The 20,552-nt window shown below is 40.9% G+C and overlaps 1 protein-coding gene across 3 annotated transcripts in view; it reads left to right on the top strand.

The window, feature by feature from the left end:
* The window catches only part of LOC150057882 (carboxyl-terminal PDZ ligand of neuronal nitric oxide synthase protein), a 268,284-nt gene that overhangs the window by 170,913 nt on the left and 76,819 nt on the right, over positions 1–20,552 (top strand). For 2 of the 3 annotated variants that reach the window (XM_090340598.1, XM_090340599.1), the window contains exons 3-4: positions 5,262–5,354; positions 20,272–20,330. In XM_090340598.1, coding sequence (XP_090196724.1) covers positions 5,262–5,354; positions 20,272–20,330 — 152 coding nt within the window. Of the gene's footprint in view, positions 1–5,261; positions 5,355–20,256; positions 20,331–20,552 lie in introns of all 3 variants that reach the window. The other variant, XM_090340597.1, reaches the window with a different exon arrangement.

Here is a 20,552-nt window from a genome sequence, read left to right as displayed (position 1 = left end):
TTCTTCTGCAAGCAGAGTTAAGTGAACTTTCTGGGAGCAGAAATGTGTTTGCTATATAGTATTTTCAGATTTTTGTCTTTGTGGTTAAGCATACATAACAAAATTTACTATCATAACCGTTTGTGTGTGTGTGTGTGTGTGTTTGTGTGTGTGTGTGTGTGTCCTTTCTGCCTGGGATAGCTTCAAACCATGATCCTCAGATCTTAGCTTCCTGAGTAGTTAGGATTATAGGCAGGACCTACTGGGGCCCAGCCATCATAACCATTTTTAAATGTACACTATAATAGTATCCACTGTCTGCAACTTTTTGAAAAGTAAAATTCTAATCTCATTAAGCATTAGCTTTCCATATCCTTCTCTTCTCAGCCACGGTAAGCCATAAAGCAACTAGAGATCTTCTTCTGTGAATTTCTTAACTTTAGGTATCATAAAATGGAATCAGAATTACAAAAAATACTTGTCATTCAATGACTGGTTTATTCCATTTAGCCTAATATGTTCAGGAATCATCCACATTGTAATGTGTCAGAATTTCTTTCCTTCCTTTTTTAAGGTTGGCTAATATACAGTTGTCTATATAAAGCATGTTTTAAATGTCCATTCATCCTTTGATGGATATTTGGTTTGCTCCATCATTGGAATATCGTAAATAATACTGTATGTAGATTCTATAACTAAATTCTCAATAAGTGCAAAAAGACTTGCAAGCCTTTGTAAGATAATTCCTTTGGCTGAGATTTAGATGTTCATTGTATAGCTATGCCCTCATCTGGGGGACAGAGCCTACAGGCAGAGCATGATGAAAATGCCCAGTGGCATTATCAGAGTATACCTTTCAATTTATGATTTATCAAAACCCACAGGTTGTTCTAGAAAGTTAGTGAATATAAGTAAGTGTAAGCCACCAACTTGTAGAGCATAAATATCACTATTTGCCTCTGCAAACTGATTCCTTACCTCTCCGTGATGTCTGTGAGCATTTTGACTTGTCAGAAGACCTTGCCTCATATCTTCGAGCCAAGGCTGATGGGAAGGAGCTAGGCTAAATGAATGTTAGTTAAGAATAAGGGACAGAGAAGCAGGGGACAAATGTATCCCAAACCAAACTATAGCTGAGGTGACTTAGAAACTGAGTCCTGTGGGGAAAAAAATCGTATTTTGGTTAAAAATCAACTACTGTTAAACATTCAGGGCTTTGTTAGGGAGCTACTTATTCTTTAAAAAAAAAAAAAAAAACAGTAGGGGAGCTGGGAGTTTGGCCTAGTGGTAGAATGTTTGCCTACCATACACGAATTCCCCAGTATTACATACATAGAAAAAAGCCAGAAATGGTGCTGTGGCTTAAGTGGTAGAGCTCTGGCCTTGAGAAAACCCAAGGCCAGTACTGAGGCCCTGAGTTCAGGCCCAGGGGTAGGAAAAAAAAAAAAAAAACCCAAAAAACAAAACAGTGTGTATGGAGTGTCTGACCATGGCTCTTGGCTCTAAGAAAGTAATTGTGATTTCTACATATGTATTACAGCCTCAGGCTAGGAGCTAGGCTTGTTCCTTCTATCAGTTATTTCACCCCTTTGCTGCTGTAGATTTCCCACTTTCCTCTTTGGATATCAGAGATGAGTTGAGTCACGGTTAGGAGGAGGCAGCTCTGGGTGTCAGGAAAGGCTGAGAAGCTGGGCTGCTGCTCTGGAGGCAGATCTCCAGCTTGCAGTCAGTATTCTTGGTCCATGGCACTTATTGAGTATTTACTCCTGGCTTCTATCTCAGGCACTACCCAGCCTCCCCTTCCCAGGCCTCACAAGTTTCAGAATCCTTCTTCTAATACAAGTTCCCAAAGCTCTGATCATGAGCCCCAAACACTTTCTCTTAATCTTGCCAGCCTGGGGTTGTTGTTCCAGGAATTGTATTATTTGTTCTTTGAAAGGTCAAGTTCTGTAGGGCTTAATCTGTTCTTGCTGGTGAAGCTCTAGCCAGCAAAGCAAATATGTCAGAACAGCCGGGCCACAGTGTGGGTAGAGGGCCAGGCATGTTGGCATGTACTCTGTGGCTGGCCTGGATTGATGGAAGTCTGGCTTGAGCCACAGATGGTGGCACCGACAGTCCTGTTTGTTCTTCAGCCCCTGGCAAATTCTGAGTAGATTGGATTCCTCTCCCAAGGAACACAGATGCTTCCTCCCAAGCCAGTCTGCCCAAGCAACACTTCATGTTGGAGGAACCAGTCTAGGAAAAAGGAGGACTTGTCCCTGAGAGCCCTGGTTACTCCATTACCTCCCTTCTCTTTGAGACCATTTTCCCTCTAATGAGCAGGATAACATTGTTGTCTAAGTGAAGTGTAATTGGCCATATAAACAAATGGCTTAACGATAAATATTTAAGCATTTTGTGACACTTGATTTACTTTCATGTCCAGAGTTTTCAACAGAAGTGCAATTTAATTCAAATTCTGCAGTTGGGAAACATTTGAGCACCAAGAGGCTGGTGGAATAGATGCAGCATGTGGCCAAACCAAGAGCCCTGTAGATTGCACACAAGTCATGCTGGCAGCTGTGGTGGGACCTAGAAAGACCCTTTTCCTGCCTTGTTTGCCCATTTTCATTTTAAGACACTCTAGAGCATTCTGCGAGCAGTTGCAAGGAGTACCTGTATGGTCACTATCATTTAGATTCTGGAAAGAAAATGGATCATGCTTCTTTGTGTACTCACCCCATCCATAGGACCTGTAAGAGACATCTGAGATGATGTTCATGGTGACAGAGGTGTTTTCTCATTTAAAATAGAGTGTTGACTTGCATTTTGAGTTCCTAAGATGAAAAGGCATGACCAAGTTTGTCAAACAGCTTGCTAGGAATCGTTAAAGGTTCAGCCAGTTCTGGCTTGGCACCTCTTCCCAAGCTTAGGTAAGGGATTTTGACATCAAGGTGTCAGAAAGAGAGAGAGAGAGAGAGAGAGAGAGAGAGAGAGAGAGAGAGGGAGGGAGGGAGGGAGGGAGGGAGGGAGGGAGGGAGAGAGAGAGAGAGAGAGAGAGAGAGACAGACAGACAGACAGACAGACAGACAGACAGACAGATAGACAGAGACAGAGAGTGACAGAGAGACAGAGAGAGACATCAATAGGGAAGTAAACCAAACAAGTTGACCACAAAAAATGGTCAGCTACAAGCCCTTTGTAGCAGAAAAGCTTTGCTTACCTCTTGTGCCTCTTCTGCTTTGATTTCAGAGCATTAAAGAGAAAAAAGAAAGTGTGTAGAGTACATGAAAGTGCCATACTGGAAGAGACCAAAATGATGAGGACTGAGCTGTCTAGGCCAGGATCTGTCCTCCTCTGGGTGTTTTGAAACACTCAAGCCCTTAACTTCCAGTGTGATTCAGGGAATGTCCCCTCTGTGCATCTGTGGCTGCATCAGTGACTTGTTCAGAATGAGGTGCTGCTAGAAGGTTGTTTTTATTGAAAGCTCAAGCAAGCAGAGATAAATAAATGCAGGTGTGATCAGGAGCAGTGGCTGCTTCATTTCTCCCAGTAGGCACAAGGCCAAAACCAGCTGATTCACAGATTGCCATGCTGATTCTCCCCTACCCTCAGAGATCATTTCAGTTCATTGAGACTGCCACAGAGTGCTGCTGTCAGGGGATCCACCTTGAGCTGCAGCTGCATCCCCAGGTACATGCTAATTGTCCCAACTCTAGCCTTCAGTGCTTGTGGCTGTTTACCTGGAGGAGACTGGTGTGTAGCTGACTCCAGGATACAGAACTCTCCTCCATCCTGATTCACATTCCTCTCTCCATCTTTCACCCAATGTTCATTGTGGATTCCAGGCTGAACCAGATGTTTGCCCTCTGTCTCCTGTGTGTTTGCTGTCTGCTTTGCCCCTCAACCATGTCTCTGGGTGAAAAAGAGAGCTGTTGACAGGATAGAGTGATTGGGAGTGTGTATAGTGACCACCAGATGAAGAAGTAATGTAGACTTGCAGCGCCTGGGGGGCTTTATTAGCTATGATCCAGAGCCTTTCCTGACAGTGAAATGACATTTCACCCCAATTATAGTCACCCTTGTCAAAGGAGTGAAGCCAAGGAGCTTCACACTCACTGTTTGCAGCAGAGTAAAATGTGAGGGGAAATGGAGATTCTAGAAGCAGGGATAGACTGTGGACAAGTAGGAAACTGTTAACATCAGAAAGTTCAAAGGCACGACCAATGGAGGAAAGTTCTAGATTTGGGATGAGATTCTCAAAGTTGGTTATGTCTTTGTATCATTAAGATTGATTGCAGTCATTCCTATCGACATCCTAAGTAGAAATAATTAAGTTCCGGAAGCATAGGCAAAGGAGCTAGTTGCTTCTTACCCAGTTTGGGTGGTGGTGTCGATGGAAGTCTTAAATATAAAAGGTTCCAGAGAAGAAAGGCTATGGGTTGCTCCTGAGTTATTTTATTTAGTCTGTGGCCTGGATGTTTGATTAGAAAGCTTTCTAGATGGTGATGCTAAGATGAGGATCAGATAAAAATGGTTCTAATAAGCTGAAGAGGTGCTTAAGGTTATGTTTGTGAGGAAAAGGAAGATTTGGACCGTCAGTTGCCAATATCTAGACAAGCCTAAGAAATGATTGTGAATGCATATATGTAATAGAAAGATTCAGGATTGAGACTGAGGCAAACATTCTTGGGTGGTCAGAGCTGTGGTTGGAACAACCCTGTCTAGAACTGCAAATGTGAATTTAAAACATAGAAGATATGGCCTAATGCCTCCCTTAAGATTATCATTTGGCAGGTCTTTTCTAAAATACCCTGCAACCACCCAAATTGTCAGGCTAATATGTCTATGGAAAGAAGAGGAGTAAGTTAGAATTCATTTGTTTTGAGTGTATAAAAACACTTAATCTTCACTGGAGATGGAATACGTTTTGTTAGGATCCTTGCCTGATCTAGTTGTTGTTAAATGTTAGAATGAATTATCAAGAGATTTTGTTCAGATTTTCAAGATTTTTATTTCATCATGCAGGATGGATGATGCATGTTTATCTTGTTAGGATGTTTAACTTTATTCCTGTAGTCCTAGTTGATGGCTGGGTAGTGGAATTGATGACCACTTGGGGTCCTTGTTCCAACATCGAGGTTCCCCTAGCCCTTGCTTGAAGATATGTACCTGCTTTTATATCTCCCCGAAATGCCCCCTATACCTACCTCCCTAGACCTCTCTGTGGCCTCCTTTGCCAAGTTGTGGAATACCAGATGTTCTCATTAGACTTTCCCTCTTTGTTCTCTTTTCTTTTACAGTATGAGTTTAAAGCCAAGAACATCAAGAAGAAGAAAGTGAGCATCATGGTTTCAGTGGATGGAGTGAAAGTGATTCTGAAGAAGAAGAAAAAGGTAAGTGGTCCTGAACTAGAAGCTATAATCAAGAGAGAAGCAGCAAAAGTAGGCATGGCATACCTTTTCCCCCTAGTGCAATATCCAGACAGAGTTAACCCTTTATCTGGGGAGGTCTTCTGTTTTGACTAGCAACAGTGTTCATAGATTACACTGGAGAAGACTGAGCAGGAGCTGGTTGCTTAGTGGGGCAGTTAGTTTGTCAGTCCTGGTATTCCACAGGTGATAGGTAATCTCTCAGCATCCTCATGGCCAAACACTCTTTGCCATTTTCATAACATTACCTTTAAGCCTTTTTCTTCCTTTCATATTTTAAGATAGGGTGGTCTTAAATGAATATATTATTTAATTTGATCTCAAACATGTGATTCTTGTGATCTCCTTGCCTTATCCCCAAGTTGAGCTTGTGGTCAGTCATGTGCCATCATGTCTAGTTTACCTATGTGTGGGGAATTCTTTCCATTTAAGTGTTATATGTTGAGTACCCATAATCTGAAATCCATAATGCCCCCCAAATGGAAATGTTTGGGATGTCAGAAAGTACTCAACACTGGATGTTGATGGCTTACTACTCAGGAGGCTGAGATCTAAAGTATTGTTGTCTGAAGCCAGCCTGTACTAAAAAGTCCAAGAGACTCTGCCTTCAAAACAACCAACAAAAAGAAGGACTGGAATTGTGACTCAATAGATACTGTAAGCTGAGCAAGCAAGCCAAGGGAGTATGAGGTCCTGAGTTCAAAAATCCCAGTACCAGCTCCACCCCCCCCAATAAAAGGCTTAATAAGTTTCAGATTTTGAAGCATTTGACATTTTCAAATGTAGAGATGCTGACTTGGTAAAGTCTATGAAAATATTCCCAGATCCAAAAGCCTCTTTGAAATTTGAAACATCTGGTCTCAATCATTTTAACCTGTACTATGTTTCATGGGAGTATAGACAAAGGGGAGTCTTCTCTAACAACTGCCTGTCCTTTTTGCTACAGGGCAACATTCTGCTCACTGCAGTGCTCAGCAAACCCCAGTGTGTGTTATAATTACATTAACAGGTGCTTTCCCCTCCCAAGGGGATATATTTTCTGCCTCCTTCTATTGGTAGCCCTGAAATATCCTAAGCTATGGGATATCTAAGAGTATTGTCCTCTGGGGAGTTCCTAAATAGGAGAATCTATGAAGTAAACAGATGCCTGATATTGCTGAGGTTTGATTTTGGCTTCCTTAAGGAATTATACTACTTGAGATATCCCTTAAATCTACCATATTTAGTCAGTACATTTGTATACACTTGCATACCACCCAACATATTTACTTACAAGTTTGTAAGCTAAATTTAGCTTCCACATACAAAGGAAAACATGTATCCTTTGTCTTTCTGGGCCTGACTTACTTCATGTAACAACTTTTTCCAGGTCTTTCCATTCCTTTGCAAATGGTACAATAGCATTCTTCCTAATGATCAGTAAAATTTCATTGTGTACATACAGCCCATTTTCTTGATCCACGCATCACACAATAGCCTAATATCTAAAATATAGAGAGAACTTAAAAAATTAAATTCTCAAAAAACCCAACAACCCAATTAATAAATGTGCTAATGAACTAAAGAGAACTTTCTCAGAAGAAAAGGTAAAAATGGCCAATAGACACATGAAAAAAACGCTGGCCATAAAGGAAATGCAAATCAAAACAACATTGAAATTCTACCTCACCTCAGTTAGAATGACATCAAACAATAACAGATGCTGGCAAGGGAACACCAGTACACTGTTGGTGAGAACGTAAACTTGTTCAACCACTCTGGACAGTAGTGTGGCAGTTCCTCAAAAAAAAAAAAAAATTAAACATAGGCCTACCCTATCACTCAGCACTTCCACTCCTGGCATTTCCCCAAAAGATTACAAACTAGGATATACAATAAAGCCACAGGCACAACCATGCTTATTGCAGCACTATTCACTATAGCCATGGTGAGGAATCAGCCCAGATGCTCCTCAATGGACAAATAGCTTTAAAAAAAATGTGTTGTATATTTGTGTCCCTCTTTGGTAACACGGTTTATATCTGATGTTGTCTACTGTTGAGTGAATTCATAGTTTTGTCCTTCACAGACAGTCTTATTTTCCATCTCCTTCATGGATCCTGTACTGTACATAGTGCTATCCCCACTCCTCATATGGGAAGATAGGTTAGATCACTTAGCATGTAAGAGCAGCAGTATGCTGGGTATCACCTGGAAGAGAGGCTACTCCTTCCCTTTGCCCTTCCCCCAAGTACAAGAAAACTAAGCTTGACCATGTCTTTCAGGATGTCCAAGGGACCCTGTGACTCACTTTAAAACTCTACACTTGACCATGCACAATGTTTGCTCATCTGCTGGTCTAGAAATGAGGTGATCCAGCAGGTCTGTCCTATATTTGATTTTTGTTTTTAGTGGCAGGTTGGGAAAGAGGAACCTTCTCTCTTATTTTCTTCTATCCACTACCCACACCTGGTATCTGTTTCAGGACCATGGCTCTGATTTGGATAATGCCTTTAATTATAGTGTGCATATCCTACTGCTTCTGACAGATGAATGTACATTAACAGCAATCAGCCTTTTTGTCATCTCGTTCTCATATGACAGCCCTTGGGTATCTATGATGTTCCCACCACACTCACACACATACTCTTACTCTGCTATAGAGTTGGAAAGGATGAGAAGAGATATGCCAGGTATAAAAATACCATTTTCTTCCAGGAAAAATACCATTTCCTGCAAGTGAACATATGCCACTGAAGGCCATCATGATTAGGTTAAGGGCTAAAGCTCTGGCCAGGTAGCCAGAAGCATGGCAGCAACAATGGCTTAAGTTCAGCCATAGGCAGCAAGACCATGTGCAGCCTGACATCCCTACTGATTACTAACTTCTGGACCAGTTGGTAAAAATGTTGATTTCAGTATGCTGCTTTTCACTGGGTCAGTGTGACCTGCTGGAAGGAGTCGTTGACTGTGATAAGAAGACCTGGGTTCTCAGTGTGGCTCCATCCCTTCTTGGCTGTCTGCTCTGAGCAATTCATTTTGTCTCTCAGAGCTTCACCTATACATGGAAGAGTTGAACTGGGTGATCCCAGTTCCATCCCAAATGCTATGCACCAGCTCTGAAACTGTGTTTTTAATGGTTATGTGTAAACACAGGCCACTTGTATGAATTCAGATCTTTGAGAACCCACTGGGCTACATAGAAGGCAGACTGAAGATGCTGACTGGATCACTTTGTCATGTTCTTCCAATCTCTTAGGCCAGGAAGAAACCCTCTTCCTGGTTACACACTTCCCAAAGCAGCCATTAGGCTTCTCTCTCCTTAGGCCAATGAATGGAGTACTTCCTGGCTGAGGAGAGAAGTGTGTTTACAGTGCTTCTGCTTCTTGGTGAACTTACTAACATTAGGGGCCCAGTAATTTCCTGGACACCTAATAACACACAGGAAGTTTTCAATACTTATTTATATTTTCAGTAGTTACTGTTGTATGATTTTGTTAAATCAGGAAGAAATAATATCGAGCAGCTGGGGATGATGAAATTATTCATTATTTTTTATTATCGTATCTTCCTTTCTCTTCTCCTGTCAATCTTCCAGTTAGAAAAAGAAAGAAGGAAAAAGAAAGGATCAGAGCATTTCCCCAACACAGAAAGCTGCCAGTGAAATTGCTAATTTAGATAGATTAATAACGATTGTTCTGGTGCCTCTGATTGCCAGGTGTGGGATACTGTTGTAGGCAATAAGTAGCCAAGTATGTTACAATCACCTTATGGAGATGTAAAAGCCCACCCTCCATGATTATATTGCCAAGTATCTAAAATGCTCTCTTGAACTGATGCCAGCAAATAGTCACAAATTCCTTCTGTATGTTAGGTTGAATTTGTAGCATGAACCAAGTTATTAAGATAATTAGCTTTGCTTTGATGTCTTTCAACCTGAACATTTTCTTCAGCTCCCAACTAGACCCAAGTAGTTAACTTTTCTGTGTATGTAATAATTATTTATTGTAATTTTTGAGTCACATAAATGGTATGATTCCATTTTTTAGGGAGTGGAATCCCAGCTAAGAAATATTAGTCTTGAACTTCATCTAAGGAATTTTTCTCTAAGAGGTCCTCCATAACATGTGAGTAACTTTGTTGAGATCCTTTAGGTGACATTCTAGAAAGACTCCATCATTCCCATTAATAAATTTTAAATAGCTACCATGTTTTAGGAACTGGATAAAGATACTTAGGGATATTAAATATGGATTATTTACAGAAAAGTGTTTTGATTTTTGTTTAGTTTTTCTTTGTTTTTGAAATTAGAATCTTTCTGTGTAGCCCAGGCTAGTCTCAAATTGTGCCTTCTCACTCAGCTTTCTGTTTCCTGGGATTACAGGCATGAGCCAACATGCCTGGCAACATAAACTATTTCTAATGGCACTACACGCTACATAGGTCTACTATAGCTCTTAGTAAATGTCATCAAGGCTTTTTTGCTTTGTGCTAGATGTTAAACTCCAGAGCCTCACTCATGATAAGCACATACTATACCTCTGAACACTGCCCCATCCCCACATTCAGAGTTATTTATGTCTTTCTCCAATAGGTTGTAAACTTTTGCAAGGTAGGGAATATGTCTTTTCTAAATATTTGCCTTTGATATTTTTGAGACAGGATCTTGCTGTCCTCAAACACAGAAATTTCCTGCCCCATCCTGCCAAATGCTAGGATTGTAAGTGTGCAACACCATGTTTAGCATCCTAGAATCTTATTTCAGCTGTTTAGGAAGATAGAAGGAGAGAGGGAACAAATTGACAGCAGTAATTATATATGAAGATGATAATGAGAGCAGCTCCTAAGCTGCTAATGGGTTGTCAGCCGACACTGATGTGGAGTACCTACTGTTTTCTAGCCTTGTTCAGTGCACTTTGCACTTACTCAGTCCTCACACATCCCATAAAATAAATTTGCCAAAGATCTCAAGTCCTATTGGTGGCAAAGTCAGGGTTCAAGCTATCCTGTCCCTTGCAAGTCCCGAATAGGTTCTTTCTTTTACTATGTTGCTGTGTATGTGTGCGTGTGTGCGCGTGCGTGCGTGCATGTGCGTGCGTGTGCGTGTGTGTGTGCTTAGACTGCTTTATTCTCCTTGAGAGCTACCCTGCAGGTAATGCGTAATTATTAGATCCAGGATCAGCTGAGTGCTGAAAACAAGAGGATGGTGTTTCAAGTCCACCTTAGTCAGAAAAGTTTGAAAGACCTCTTGTGAACCCAGAGCTGGGCATAGTAGTGATGTGAGACTCTTTATTTCAATAGTAAAAGGCTGATGTAGTAGTGTGTGCCTGTGATCCCAGCAACAACAGGAAGCCCAATGTAGTTGGATCATGGGTCAGGGACATCAGAGGGGTGCAGTGAGATCCTTTCCTAAAAATTACCAGTGGGAAAAACAGTACTGAAGGTAAAGATTAGTAATAAGAGTGCTAGCTTAACAAGTACATGGCCCTGGGTTCAGACCCCTGTGCAGGCAAGGGGAAAAAAATTCTAGGGTCTTGAACTTTGAACTTATACCCTGCCACAGCAGCATAACACCACAAAAAATAATCTGTTTCCTCACCCAAGAAATCATGTTAGTTACTAAGGAAATATAGAACTCTCTCTCTCTGGAACTGAGTAAGGAAACTAGGCACTCAGAATTATAGAACCAGACTTTAGAAGAAAGGACTTAAAGAAATGATCTGGCCTGATCCTTGATGTGAAAGATACAGAAGCAGAGAATGAGAGATGTCCCATTACTGAGCCTAGGTCACTCAGAGAGTTACCCATAGGACCAGAACATGAATCCGTGAAGTAAAGTATAGCCTTCTTGTTACCATACTGTTTCTTAGACTTTATGTTCTGATAGTTTTAGCTGGCATGAGGCATCATTGTGTGAAGACTATTATTAGCATTTCAGTGTTGAGATGCATTGTCCTGTATCCACACATTTTACCTGAAAGTGGGAGGTAGTTATATTTTCAGTCTAATCCCATTCAATGTAGCAGCATGAAAATTTATCAAGCTGAGTTTATATAGCCCTTATAGTTCTTCATTTTTTATTTTTACATTTACAAAAAAGCCACCAAGCTATCAAGTGCATGGATAATGCTGTGTGAATAATTGCAAAATTTGCAGGCTTGGGGATGTACTTAACGATGATTTGCAGTAGATATGGTAAATAAATGTGAGGATAAATTCTTTTTCCATCATTGGACTCCTAAGGGAGAGCCCCAAAGATGTCAGATCCATTTCCATCTTCTAAAAAAGGAGGGAAGGCCGCTGTGATCATTGTTCTTGGCTGTTTTCTTTGGTTGGCATGGTTCTAGGCAGATCTACCCCTGAACCAGTTTCCACATGGTATTCTGTCAGGATCTTTCACTATGACAAAGGGGCCATGGGTTTCTATGGAGGATAATATTCATCCCTGTAAATGAAGGAAAGAGAAGGTCCTATATTAAGGATGTGTTTATTTCATTGGGTGGTCTTACAAAGGAATATAAACCTTTCATCTCCATCCTCTGTTAAAAGCACTAAGCTTCCTGACAGTATGGAAAGAGAGTCTTTGGTTTTATCACCCAGAGCAACAAACAGATCATGGAGACTAAAGGTAGAAGAAATGAGGGTTTTGCTTTTGTTTTTGTTTTTTGCCAGTCCCGGGCTTGAGCTCAGGGCCTGAGGACTGTCCTTAGACTTTCTCAAAGCTAGAGCTCTACCACTTGAGACTCAACACCACTTCAGCTTTTTCCTATGTATATGGTACCAAGGAATCGAACCTGGGTCTTCATGCATGCTAGGTAAGCACTAGAGATGAGTTTTATTCACCTCTGAACTAGGTGCTTGTAAGCCTCAGTGTTCATCTTTAAGATGGAGGTCAATTTTGATCATCTAAAAGAAAGCATTATGTAGAAGTTTCTGTTTTTCAAAGTATCGCTCAGGCTCTCAATCCTCTTACCTCATCCTCTTCAGCTATGGACTACAGTCATGCACCATGACAGCTAGCTGAAGTTCCTTGCTTAAACAGATCAATGACTTTCTTCCCATATCAACTAGGAAGCTTTTTAAAAAAAATGACTCTGGGGATTGATCTCAAGCCCTGTGCTTACTAGACACATGCTATACCACGTTAGCTTCACCTCAGCTCTTCGTTTGCTTTAATTAGAGTCTTGGGTTTTTTTCCTCGTGCCAGCCTCCTACTTATGCCTCCCAAATAAGTGGGATTTCAGGCATGAGCCATCATGCCCAGCTTAACTAGAAAACTTCCAAGAATAAAAATCGAAGCATATGAGAAAGTTTCTTATTTCTTTCCTTTCTCACTTTCTGTGTTAATCTGAGAAGCAAGTGCCAAGAAAGTATTAAATGCCTGTGGGAGAAAATGGGGAGGACCTAGGTAACACCGGACTGTCAGAATGCAGGGCAGGACTGCCTCCAAGTGCAGGAGAGATGGAAGGAGGGGGAAAGTCACTTAGACAGCAGTGTTGTCTTGGGAAAGTCAAGGCCATCAGGATTTTACAACCAAAGTTACCCTTCTGGGATACCCACAGTTTCCTCCAGGAACAAGCCTGACTCAGTCCCTCTCCATCCTGGGCTGACAAGGATTGGTCCCTTCATGAGTGCAGTATTGTTCCTGGTCAGTGAAATTCCCCATGACAGGAGCTTTGTAGATGTATTCTTGTACCCACAGCTTCCAGTATATGAAGCAAAGCCTTCTTTCAAGTTACAGTTCTCTATCTCACTTTTAAAGGTACCTTGAAGTAAGGGATTTCTCAAGAAAGAGAAGACAAGGGTGAGGAGAGCATTCGAAGGGATGGTTAATCAACTTGAGTTCAGAGCACCCCTTAAAGGTTCAGTAGAGGGTATTGTTGATAGGCATGAGTTGGACAAGAATCAAGACAAGAGTTGATCGCACGAGTGTACGGAATTGGAGTGTGTCAAAATGGCAGGCAGTTGATTCTACACATATATTCCACCAGACTCTCCTGCCTACTCATGAATTTTGTCCTATTTCTTTGTAGTGGAGCTAGTGAGGTATGGTCTCCCTGGACTTACTCTCAAGTGTTTATTTCAGGAAAAGAGGAAGGTAGAATGGGAGAGAGGAATGGAAGGAAGACAACTTGTTTCAGGTGTAGCTTGGAGTTGTGTGAGCTTTCTGAAGATACTTAAACTGAACTTGGCAGTAGTTTCTGTTCACTCAATAACTACTTACGGATGAAAACAATTTTGATTTGTAATCCTATATGACCCAGTCATTAGTTTTGCTGCCTGCTTTTCTTCTCTCACTACAACTTTTTCCTTTAAATGAAATATTCTCATGGAAAAATGAAGAGTGCTTTGTGTTGTTTTCTGCTTTTCTATAACATGCTGACAAAATAGAGAAAATAAGAGAAAAAGTTTCAGATCAACTGAAGAGAATCTTAATTTTGCTTCAGTCAAGACATTGGTGAGATAATTGAGGGAAAGCCTGCTTTGAGCCATTCCTGATCACTCTAACTTGTATGAAAAAGTAGAGTCAGCACTAGTCCAAGGATCAGAAGAACTTAGTATATAGTCCTGACCAGATGCTATCTAGGTGTGACACTTTGCTTGGGTGACTGTGCACCAGGTGTCATTATAAAAGTGTGGGTGCTGAGGAAGAGTGCCAAGTAGATGGGTAAGGGGTGTAGGTCCTTCCATTCTGATGTTCATGGACTATTACTGCACATTGAAGAGACTGACTTATAAAGTTTCATCTGTATTTGTCTTAGAGTCTTGTATAACCAAAATATTGGTGATTCCCTACTCCCCCAACCTCAAACCCTTTGAGTTATCTTGATAACAATCTGATTTCTGTTGGACTTATCAGGCACACCCAAGGATCATTACAAGATCTTTAAGGGAGAGAACTGGGCTGTGCACAGAGAAGCAAAATAATTGGGGAGAAATATCTTCATAGGTTTGTCTCCTCCCTCAGAAGATGCTATCTGGATACTGGGGTGTCTTCTAAAAGAAAGATATTATTTTCAAGCTTCTGTAGACCTTGCCAGTGTTTGTTCTTATTAAATTAATGCAAAGTGCCTGGAGCCTCATCTCTCTTTCCTCTTATTTAGGAATGTCAAAGAAGGAAAACAGTTGTTTTATCACTTTTTTCTTCCTTTTAATGAATGTATGAATTGCGTCTTTATAATTGTAATTAGTCTTCTCCAAGTTCCCTAAGATAATGGAGGCTTAATGCTGGGAGAAGAGGAAACACAAGCTAGCACTTGATGCATTTGTGGGGGTGGGGTGGGAGTGGGGTGGTGGTATGCTGGTTATGGGGCTTTTACTGAGGTTTGGGCTTTCTTAGCTTTTTCTACTCAAGGCTGGCACTCTACTACTTGGGCCATAGCTCCACTTTTGGCTTTTTAAGATGATTAATCACAAATAGGAATTTCATGGATTTTCCTGTCTGGGCTACCTATGAATCTCAGTCCTCAGATCTCAGCCATTTGAGTAGTTCCTGAGTAGCTAGGATTACAACTGTGAGCCACTGGCACCTGACTACTACTACTTTTCTTTCTTTCTTTCTTTCTTTCTTTCTTTCTTTCTTTCTTCCTTTCTTCCTTTCTTCCTTTCTTTCTTTTTATTAGCTTTGCTGCCAGTTTGAGTAGAAATTTGTGCAGCATATCACAAAAACCATGTGCCATTATTGAGGGCTCATCCAAGCTTAGCCTAGGATTTGGTATTTATTCTGTAAGAAGAGGAGTTGATTGCCCCCATAAGGAGCTAGTCTTTGAGGCGTGCAACTCAGAGATTGAGTGGCTTTGTGCCAGCCTCCGGTGGTACATTCCCTCCTGTGAGACCAATCAGATGCGGGGGATGAGCCCAGTCAGCCAGAGCTAGATTAGCAAAGCAAGAATTATTAGATGCATACAGTAAGCCATGTTGTTCCCTGAGAAAGAACCCTTTTCAGGGCTGCCATCCTCAGGAAGAGGCAGTGGATGTGGCAGTGTTTTGGAGCTTTGTGGCATCTTTAGTGCATTGAATCACTTTTCTGGTGGCTGAAAAATCATAGCAAAACAGCTAGGACTCACAGGAGAGACTTTACTGATAGATTTTTAAAACAAGCAAGGATCTAGTCTCCTGGAACACGCAAGCCTCTACTGTTACCCACCAAGTGTGTAATTCACACTTGAAGCTGTCTACTGAGCAACATGGCTCAGCAGTTGTAGAAAGAATCATGCTCAGTTGACTGGCTCTGGAGGCAGGGGACCCTCCTATACCAGCACTGCATATAGCCTGTGAAAGACACCCTCTTGTAATGGCTACCAAGACATGTAAAAGGGTATCAATGTATGTGAATTAATGCACCTTCTATCTGGCAAATATCATGTAACCCTTTTACTAATTACAATAAAAAAAGAAAGACACCGTCTTGCTGGAGATTTCAGTTTATCCTTCCTTTGATATACAACAATAGCGCTCTACCTATGTCAAAATCACCTGAAATGTTTGTTAGTTTCACCTATTACTGGACCTTACTTTATAATTCCTGTCTCAGAGGTCAAACCCAGACAATGTTTTTGTTGTTGCTGTTGTTTACTGTTTTATTTGTGAATTATATCTAGGACTGGAGGAGTGGCTCAAGTGTTACTTATCTAGCAAGATCCCTCCCTGAGTTAAAACCTCTGTACCACCAAAGAGCATTAACTTGTTTTTTTTCTGTTTTCATGATGGTACTGGGAGCATGGCTTTTTTGCTGAAAATTGGAGCTCTATTTACCACTTGAGCCACATCTCCATTTCCACACTTACTTTTTAATATAAATTAGCACTAAATTTGTAACATATGAATTACACACAGGTAAGCACAAAGTATTTGTCCCTTGGAATGAGTAGCTACCTCCTCCTGCTAAATACAACAGAAAACCCTGGACAGTATATAAAAGAACCAACTTAAGATTCTGATAGATACTCTTCACAAAACTTCGCATAGAACTTCCCAATTACTCAGCCATACCAATCTTGGGCATCTACCTAGATCATCACAAGTCAGTATACTTTCAAGACATTGCACATTCAAGTTTATTGCTGTAGTAGTCACAGTAGCCAAGTTAAGGAAACAACACAGATGCCCTATAACAGATCTTGGATCAATAAAATGTGGCATATATATATATATATACACAATGGAATTTTGATCATCCATTAGAAAGAATAAGATTATGTCATTTTTAAGAAAATAGCTGGATCTAGAACAAATCATGCTAAGTGAGGTAAGCCAAGCTCAGAAAAACAAACAGCACACGTTTTCTCTCATATGTAGATGCTAGATCTGAAATACAACTAGACATGATAACATACACAGGATTCTAGGCATTCACACGTAGACAGATGCCTTAAGGGAAGAACACATAGGTATGATGTCTCTGAACATTTAGAATAATATTTATGTAATCATTCTCTAGGAAATGGAAATGTGGATTTTTTTGTATTATTATTGTTGGTGGTGGTTGTAGTGGTGTTTGTTTTTACTTTGCTTATTTTTCTTTTAGAGGGAACAAATGGAGGTGCAGAAAGGGAGGGAGGAAGGGTAAACAAATGCAGTCTTGTTATTTAGTATATACTATGTGGGAAATGATCTTTGTGACTTATGGACAGGGATGGAATAGGGAAACATGAGGGAAAGCAAAAGACGGGATGACAACATGCATAAAGAAACATACTGGAAGTGGCGCTGTGGCTCAAGGAATAGGGTGGTAGCCTTGAGCTGAATAGCTCAGGGGCAATGCCCAGGCTCAGAGTTCAAGTCCCACGACCAACAAAAAAAAAGAAAGAAAGATATGTACTCATTACTTGACTTATTAAATGGTAACCCCTCTGTACAACACCTTAATAACAACAATAAAATTATTTTTAAAAAGGATTCTAAAAGGTGGAAAAGAAAAGACAGCCTGGCTAGGACCCTCAGAGCCCAGGGATTGTATAGTTGTGAGTCCGCTGATTTTCTCTTTGGTTTAGGCATCCTAGACTCAGACTGATGAACAGGCAGTCAGATATGCAGCAGGAACAGATACAAAAGCCCACTGTCTTTTGCCACAAGATGAAGAAAAGGAGCAGTAGACAGCTTTTGGATGATAACCAATCTTCCAGCGAACTAGCACCAAACAAACTGACCCCCTCTCCCTGCAACAAGCCAGCATGTCCGAATGGGATCCTAAGCCTCCACCACAGCTAGGCCATCGGTGCTCTAACTACCCCCATTGGGTGGTATGTGAAAAGAGCATCCAGACTTCCCTGCCAACTAGTAATGCGTATCTTTCTTCCCTAACCTAATCCCTGCTCCCTAAGTCATGCCATGGAACCCAGACTTCAGCACTGCTCAGTAGCCATGAGGGACAGCAGTGGTGCCATAATGTACAGTGTCAGTGCAGAACACTTGGGGGCAATGATGAGACACTCCTTCCCTTGACACCCAAGAGACATTAGTGGAAACCTGCAAACAGGAGAGCCATAATGCCTCCGTACCCTACAGTGACAGGTAGCTCCTTTCTCTTGTAGTTGTGAACAGAGGTGGGAAGAAAACCTGAATATACTTTCCCCTGGTAGTGACGAGGTGACACCCTCTCCTTCTCGTGTGTGACCAGTCACAGCATGATCGCTAAAACAGAAAACTTAAATGATATCTAGAGTCTTAGAATACTTAAAGATTGAAAGTCACTTATTGATCGAAAGTTACTTACCATCCCAGGTATGAGGAAAAATCTTACCTTCCATGCAAAAAAGACAATAAATGCCAACAGCAGGGTGATAGGAATGCTGGAATATGCCAACCAATATTTTAAAGTAGCAGTCAGAAAATGTTTCCATGAACAATTACAAGCACTTTTTTGTTTTGTTTTGTTTTGTTATTGTTTCTGTTTTTAGATGGCTCTCATAATGTTGCTCAGGCTAGTATTAAACTCTTGGAACTACGGGGGCCTCCTGCCTCAGCCTCTGTGAGTGTTGGGACTATGGGCTAATGGCACGATACAAAGGAAGTAAAAAAGGAGAGCCTCAGCCAAGGAATTGGAAAAACAATGAATTCAATGGGAATACTGGAACTAAAAATACAATAGTTTAGATAAATTCAAAAGATGGTTTCAACCAGAAATAACTGGTGTTTGTAAGCGTAGCTAACAGAATTGAATTGAATGTACAGGCAAAGTATATTATTACAACTGTGAATGTGGCTTAATAGTTGATATCTTATTGTAAATGCATCATTATAGCTGCTGTTTAAATAACTCCTATGAAACAATTATGTTATGTATTTAAAATAGACACCTAAATATTTGGACTGTAATTCTGAAAATATTTCAGTCCATCAGCTGGAAATTAGCTTTGAATGGATGCTGGAAGTTACTGAGGCAGCTAGAGTGCTGTGGAACAGGTTTTCCTGGGTGAAGAGTAACACGAAGGCTGGAATAAAGGACATGTGTCACTGTATGAGACTATCTGTGAATCCGAGTCAGATATGCGACTCATAATACCAGGTTTGTAGGAGATCTTAGCAAGTGTGGTGTATACAAAAAAGTCAACCATGGAAGCAAGTATTAGGAAAACATTTCAAGTGGGGGATGTTTAAAAACCTAGGATTGTTTAGCATAAAGAAGATTGAGCTTGTGTATTTATCTATCTGTAGAGATTCTTAGAGAAGGAATTAATTTCCTTGTTTTGTGTTCTAAATAGGCAATTTAAAATGCTGTAGGGTAGTAATAGTTCTAGGAAAGCATCTTTAGGAAATAAGTCTTAGTTATAGCTGAAGTTTTGTTGTCTGTGAAAGTATTTGAATTCATTAACAGTCAGCCCTTGAAAACCAATCTATGTCTCCTTTCTCATTGTGTTAGTGTTGAGTTTTCAGAGACTAGTGGTGTGCAAGTGTGTTCATGCGTGTGCACATGTGTGCGGATGCATATCAGGTATACTCACTGTTGTGTTTGAGTAAAGCTTCTAGCAAGATGCTTCTTTCTGGTGTCACTCTAAGGACCTGGATAGAGTCTCTAATCTCTTCAATAGTCGCAAGCTCTGATAATGTTTTGATATGTTATGGCCATCCTGCGCATTCTCTTGAAGAAATCAACCTAACTAAAAGTGCTCATTAGCCTAGCATGTACTTCATTGCTCTGACCTCTCTTGAGTCTTGGTTGTACATTTCTTGCTCAGTTTCCCTGGACAGCACTGCTTTGTGAAAAAGACCAGTGGAGATGGAACAGGAGTCTATCTCTGCACCTAGAGATTGGACCTGGAGGGAATGTGATTGGCTTCGGACTTCTGGTTCTTCCCCTCCATGTTGGGGTGCTGTTAACCTCATCATGCACTACACTTTGAATGCTCTCATTTCCTTTCCTATCCTCATCCCAAGCTGCTTATTCCAAGGAGAACAGGTCAAATAAGTACCCTAGTTCACTTACCTGGCTTGTGTAGAAATTGCCACTTCCACTTTAAAGGAGAGATTGGTATTAAATTTCAGTGTATCTTATAGCATCCCATAAAGGTTTGTTTTTACTCCTGTACTATTTAATTCCTCCTCATACACTCCTGGAGTGATATATAGACCTTTTCTCCTTGCAATTTCTCTAAGAAATTTTGTTTTAGAATCTGCCTGTGGTCTTCCAAGGACTCTTTCCCTTCTCCCCGATACCCCCCCACCCCCGACCTTCCATGTCCTGCAGAGACACTTTTCTAAAATGCTTAGAGAAAACTGATTAGACTAGGCATGTGACATTTTCCACTTGTCCTTTTTTTAGCAATCAACTCCCAGCCTCTTAGAGGGAAAAGGGCCAGGAGTAAAATGCATGTGTTTGCATAACATTAGTAGTTCAATGTACACCCTGGGTCTATGCTGAGGACAAGCCTAACTTATTCATTTACAGCTTCTTTTATTGCAGAAAAAGGAGTGGACGTGGGATGAGAGCAAGATGCTGGTGATGCAGGACCCTATTTACAGGTAAGAGTCCAGCCTAACACTCAGGAGGCTGCTGAGTCCCAGGGTTCTTCTGCTGTCCCCAGAGCCATCTGGTGGGTCCAGATGGGTATAAATAAACCTCTACTGCTTGTCCTGTCTGAGACCTGCTGTTTCTATAGATGTAAGTACAAAAACTATTCTACCTAATCTTTAAGACTGAAGGAAAGTTCTTCCTGGTCATTAATTGCCCTATTTAAGGGAACT

The sequence above is a fragment of the Megascapheus bottae genome, chromosome 10 (genome assembly GCF_031878675.1).
Source record: "Megascapheus bottae isolate mThoBot1 chromosome 10, mThoBot2.hap1, whole genome shotgun sequence".
Lineage (NCBI taxonomy): Eukaryota > Metazoa > Chordata > Mammalia > Rodentia > Geomyidae > Megascapheus > Megascapheus bottae.
Note: the sequence above shows the minus strand (reverse complement) of the source record. Positions and strands in the feature narration are given on the sequence as shown.